This window comes from Humulus lupulus, chromosome 7 (genome assembly GCF_963169125.1).
Source record: "Humulus lupulus chromosome 7, drHumLupu1.1, whole genome shotgun sequence".
Lineage (NCBI taxonomy): Eukaryota > Viridiplantae > Streptophyta > Magnoliopsida > Rosales > Cannabaceae > Humulus > Humulus lupulus.
The window spans coordinates 134,102,654-134,108,816 of record NC_084799.1 but is presented as its reverse complement, the minus strand read 5'-3'; the positions used below and the strand labels follow the sequence as shown (position 1 = coordinate 134,108,816).

The following is a 6,163-nucleotide window of genomic DNA, read 5'->3' as shown; positions in this document are numbered from 1 at the left end:
AAGCTTTCCTTTTTCTTCTCCAAAATCCCCAAAATCCTTCATCGCCTTTCAGACTTTCCGAAGCTTTCAAGGAGCTTCTTGTGGACATATCAACTTCTTCTTTGAACGAACATACACTCTGTAAGTATTTCATCATCTGGTTTGATAAAAAAATTATTCTTCATTTTCCAGTGAGTTTTTCACTTTGAAAAATGCTTGTTGTTCAATATCGTTTAGGATATGTCTGAGTGCGAATAGGAAATAGGATTCGGTTTAGGCTAAATGAATGAAACCAAACATGTTTAGAAATAAGATACTCATAAATCTGGGCAATTTTCTGGGTTATTCTGAGAAAACTCTAATGGAAAATTGGTTCGAATATCTGTTTGGGATGTAGAAATCAAAGGGGTTTTAGGTTTAATCCTAGGTAGCTTAGAGGATATGATTCTTTAGGCGGTTTTGCATTAAACCGCTTTAAAAAGGAAAGTAGTGGGTCTGACAGTTCTGACACGCGGATCCTGAAGTATCTGAGGATTTTAAGAAATCGAGACGTGTGGCCTAGGATACTGTGTGGGACCACGCGTTGAGGCTAGGGCAAAGCTTAGCTCGTATACAATTTCAAATTTTGAAAGTAAACCAATTAAACCTTTTCGTCTTCCGTACCTCTACAACCATAGCTAGAGATCATCTTAGGTCGCCTACTAATTAGGCCGCTTTGTTGTCAGGCGATCTAAATCATGGCACCTCCCAAGAAGAATGTCGCGAGCTCATCTGCCCTAAACAAAAATAAAGGCAAGCAGATCGCCTCTAAATCTCCCATCCCTCACTTTGGTCTTGTGGTGTAGAGAGAGGTGGTCGTCGACCCCAACGCGTTTTTCAAGGATGAGCATATAGTTTCATGGATAATGACTCAGGGGAAGGTGAACAAGATCCTTCTGAGTCACAATATCGAGATGGGAGTTGATGGTCTCATTGCTCAACCTGTATTTGAGGGAGAACGGAGCTGCGCCCCTTCCAAGATGACTACGGTGCTTGGAGTTACGAGCACCTGAAGGCCGGTGCCTTCCTCTCATTGGACCAATATTTCGTAGATTTTCCGAACTACGTTAAATTGGCTCCTTTTCAGCTCCCCGCAAACTCACACAAGCTTTTGGCGAGGTTAAAATATATTTTTTTTGAGGCACGAGTGTGAGGTCTCCACTCGAGCAGACATCCTATACTTCTTCTGCCTCAAAGCCAGTCCTGACCAGAAAGGGCGAGGTGATGGGTTTTACTATCTCACTCGGTTTCCGAACTCCACCTCCGTCATCGACCTTCCCAACCACCCAAATGACTATAAAGAACTGTGACCATCAATATTTCAACCATCATTGTAAGTCTTCCATCTTTGTGAATTCAGCACATGAACTTTTATCACTTTCATTGTGAGTTTTTTTTTATATGTCCTGATTGATTTTGCTCCTTGTGCAGCTATATTCACGAGGGTAGGACGATCTGTGACCCTCGGGGGTCAGTACGAGACTTTGTCTAGTCTTCCTCCCGGGGAAAAAGAATAACGCCAGATCGTGAACGACACCACCATAGTGATAAACGAGTTTTAGGCTCGTTTATGGTCTAGTTTTTAGGAAGGTTTTCATTAGTTTAGGGAAATTTTATTGTAGAATTATGCTTGTTTGTTCATGTTTTAGGTTTTTGATGCTAAGATGGTGAAAATATTGGAATGAAGTGAAAGTGGAAGAAAATAGAGTTAGTTTGGAGAAAAAAAGAGTCTTTCGGGAGCAATAGGTTCGAGTACTGTTTCTGTGGATAGCGCTACAACGCTATCATAGTGGCGCTATAGCGCTAGGGAGGCGAATTCTAATCTATTGTTTCTGTCAGTAGCGCCCCAGCGCTACAAAACAAGCGCTACATCGCTTAAAGGGTCTGAAGATTAGCGCCCCAACACTACATTACTAGCGCTACAACGCTATTACATCAATTTTTGAGGCGATTTGGCATTGTCAATAGTGCTACAGCGCCCAAAACCTAGCGCTACGGCGCTATTGACGCAGTTTTGAGATTTTTAGCCACTTTTAGAAGGACAAAACAGTCTTTTCACTTGGGAGCATAGGAAAACTATTTAAGGGACATTATTCTGCGAATTTAGGAGGTAGTTTGAGTTTTATAAACCCTAGATTTAGAAAAGACTGTTGTAATTAGATTTCTTTTTCTGGTTTATGGCTTTCTAGATTTCTTCTTTATCTGAATTCTTTAGGTTATTTTCTATGAACAATTATTTGAATTTCATTGTCATTATGTTATCTATGAACTAAATCTTTTATCTAGGGATTAATGTAGTCACTTGAATTTCAATTTAATTTTATTATGATGTTTTATTGATAATTCTTCTCCATTCTAATTTATATGATGTTTGTTTAATGCTAGTAAATACTTGATCACTATTTACTTGATTTAATGGTTTTGATTCAAAATTCGAAAGATGAGAATTGAATATGCTATCATTATATAGACATAGGTTGCATATTGGATGAAAGTACCTGTATGACTTGTGTAGTAATTATGTTTCCATGCTTAATGCCTTCTATATGTTTAAGTTTATCACAGAAATGTAGAAAACCTGCATATAGGCTGAGATCTTATATCTTGAAAAAGAACAGGAATTGATTATGTTAACGTGTTGTTAGAATAGGAAGAGAAGAATTAAAATTGATTAGTAAAATTAATAGAATGAAAAGTTGATGAAATTAATTCCTAGGCTTTTTATTATTGATTTTTAATTTGTTGATTTATTATTTTGTTTACAATTATTTAAATTGAGTTCATAGTTTAGAATTATTCATCTTAATTTTAAATCACTAAATAGAAAGTGAAAAATGATTATTGGTAAATGGTTAATAATCTTTATGGGACGATCTCTGTTCTTACAGACTTTATTACTTGACACGACTACGTATACTTGCGTACAGAATTTACAGATCACATGGTGTCCTACAAATTAATCAGGAAGGGTCACACATTAGCTCTGAGGACCCGAGCTCCACTTCCCGTCATCCCCGAGCTCCCCTTTTCTCAAGAGGCCTTTCTAGCCAATGAGGACGTCGAGGAGGAAGAAGATGTGACACCGTTGGTGCAAAAAAGGTGAGCTCCTGAAGATAATCAGGGGCCCAATCCTGAGCGAGATGCGTCCGGGGCGGCGGCTAGTCCTTCCAGCCAAGGTAACTAATACCTTTTCAGAGAATTAGATCGGGCTGTTGCCAGCTATAGGCTAATATGTTTTAACCCTAACTAGCTCATTACCCATCACCCTACCGATCCGGACCTAAACGTACGCTGTGATCATAGTTATCCCAAAGGCACCGTCGTAGTTGATAACACATTAAACTTTAGATCCACCATCTTTGAAGAGTATGAGACCAACCGTAGGACCTGACCTTCCCTGCTCCAGGGTGCATTTGCTCTGGGTTTTAGGCAATACATAGATGAGTCCAGCCCCGAGGAAGGACCTAAACCCCCTAGGATCTAGGAAATCATAGCTTTATATTCCCCCTCCCCTCTGTTAATCCTAGAGTTGGAGGTTGTGCCTAGCCCGATTAATACACCCGAGTTGATCGGAATAGGTTCCTTTCCTAGCTTGGAGGGTAGGACTCTCGTTTTTTTTTCTTGTTTTTATAATATTTTTGAAGCATTACTCATGTGAACTGAATTCTCTGTTCGCTCTTTTTTCAGGTGAAGAGATGGAGTTGTCGGGAGCTCCAAATTTAAGGGGTGCCTTTAAGGCCGGAGGGTCCGGAGTTGGTCCTGTGGTAAAAAGGCCTAGGGTGGCAAAGAAGACCACCCCTAAGACTGGGGGTACCTCAAAGTCCCCTCCTAAGGGTAAAGGTACAAGAACTGCTCGGGAGCAGCCAAAAAAAGAGCTCCCCCCCAACTCCAGTAACAACTGTCACAGTCCAGCAAGTTCCTCCTCAACACATGCCTTCCTCACATCCTCAAGTGATTCAAACCAAGGCCCCCATCCAAAGTGAGACTCCCCTCGTCCGGATACCGATTGAGCCACACGATCTGGACAAGATCCCTGAGGCTTTTCGGGGTATCATGTATGAGACGGCGAGTCACATGGTGGGCCATGCGTACAAAGCTAGTGCCAAGGATCTGAGGGCCATAGAAGAGCACAACCCAGAAGACGTCCTCGAATCTACTATAGGGATGAACCTCACTGTGAGTCCTTTTCCCACTTCTAACCTTTCCTCTTCTTCTTTTTTTATGTTTTTTTTTGTTAACTTGCTTCGTTATTCTGCAGTCTGTCTTGGCTCAATATCGAAGCATAGCTCGTGTTAAAGCCAGGAACGAGGAACTCCGAGCTGCCTTAATCGTTGTCCAAGAGAATGAACAGGTCGCCAGAGCCGCTCTGAGTGTTACTCAAGAGAGTGAGCATGCTTCCAAAGCTGCTATTATTTCTTCTCAAGAGGGCGAGTAGTCTGCGAAGGCCGCCCTGTCAACCTCTCAGTCTCAGGTCGAGGAGGCAAGTCACTGTGCTGATTAGCTTTAGGTTGAGAATGATGAACTCAAAGAAAATTTGATCGAGGCCGAGGCTAAGGCCAAGGAGGAAGCTGCAATCTCCTCGTCGCAAATGGAGGATATGCTTTATCATGGCTGGGCTTTTAACCAGGACTGGAAATTCTCTTTCATGCAGCCTGAGTTGTGGGACCCGTATCTTGCTAGATTCAAGATTCAGTTTTCGCAGGAACCCTCGGAGACTGGCGAGGCTTCTGGAGCTGCAGAGGGAGATGGTGAGGAGGTCACCTCAGTGGAGCGTGCTGATGGAGCTCAATGACTATTTTATTGTTTTTATTATTTTTTAAGCTCTTGTAACAATCCCTCGGGATCAACACAATTGCCTTCGGGCTTAGTTCAAGGATTTTTCTCCTCGAGATGACAATATATTTTTTATTTGAATATACACCTAACTTGTGATCTATTTGTGTATTCCTAATTATTTTTTCATCTTTATGAATCCTTAGACTCTTGTACATTCGAAATCTTAGGGATGAACTTTTAGACCAAGATAGATTTTATCAATATCTTGGTTGTATCCAAGATTTTGCTCGCTTATTTGCATCAAATTTGTTAAGAATTAGGCCTCGGACCTAGTTATATCAAGGATTTTTAATGAACTTAATAATATTATACATGTTAGGAATCATGCCTCGGACCTGGTTATACCTAGGGGTTTTAATGATTTTTTAGACTTAGTTCGCGCTAGGTACTCGAGCTTTTAAAAAGTCGTTGAATAATCAGTTTCTCCAAGCTTCTAAAAACTCTCCTCGGTTATGTGCCCCCCAAGTAACCAGAACGTATAAACATTCTTGGTTGCTTTTACAATTTGAGAACACGAGCTCGTAATAATAAAACTAAGAAATGGTTATTTAGTAATCCATCTGTTATTTAATTGAAATGACTTTTATAAATAAGCCTTACATTGATGGTAATACTATTAATAATACTTTTTCAAATGAATAACATTCCAGGTTTATGGGACTATTTCCCCATTTAGTCGGGCTAGCTTAAAGTTCCTTCGCATAAGACCTCTATGATCTGGTACGGTCCTTCCCAGTCCGGGCCTAACACACCATCCTTGGGATCTTTATTTTCCAAAAAGACCCTTCGGAGAACCAGATCGCCTAATCTGAGTCTACGTCTCTTGACCTTCGAATTGAAATAACGAGTGATCTTTTGTTGATAATGGGCGAGATGTAACTGCGATGCCTCTCTTTTTTCTTCGATTAGATCGAGGGATCCCCTAAGAAGCTCGTTGTTATGATCTTGATCAAATGTCCTCTGCCTGTGAGTAGTCACCATTGCCTTTATCGGAAGCATGGCCTCACTTTCGAAGGTTAGCGAAAAGGGAGTATGTCCCGTCGAGGCTCTATGAGAAGTTTGGTAGGCCCAAAGTACTTGTGGGAGCTGCTCGGGCCATGATCCGTTGGCTTCATCCAACCTTTTCTTCAGTCTTGCCTTAAGGGTCTTATTTACATCCTTGACCTGCCCATTGGCTTGTGGGTATGCTACCAACAAGAAACTCTTCGTTATGTCGTATCTTTCACAAAAATCCATGAAGAGATCACTATCAAACTGCGTCCCGTTGTTTGATACAATCTTTTTAGGGAGTCCAAACTGACATACGATA

The 6,163-nt window shown here is 41.0% G+C and overlaps 1 protein-coding gene across 1 annotated transcript; it reads left to right on the top strand.

The window, feature by feature from the left end:
• Positions 1 to 2,681: 2,681 nt before the first annotated feature.
• Positions 2,682 to 4,943, top strand: LOC133789918 (uncharacterized). Its single transcript, XM_062227582.1, has 3 exons — positions 2,682 to 3,194; positions 3,706 to 4,194; positions 4,277 to 4,943. The coding sequence occupies exons 2-3, from the start codon at positions 3,949 to 3,951 to the stop codon at positions 4,451 to 4,453; spliced, it is 423 nt and encodes a 140-aa protein (XP_062083566.1). The 5' UTR covers positions 2,682 to 3,194; positions 3,706 to 3,948; the 3' UTR covers positions 4,454 to 4,943.
• The last annotated feature ends 1,220 nt before the right edge of the window (positions 4,944 to 6,163 follow it).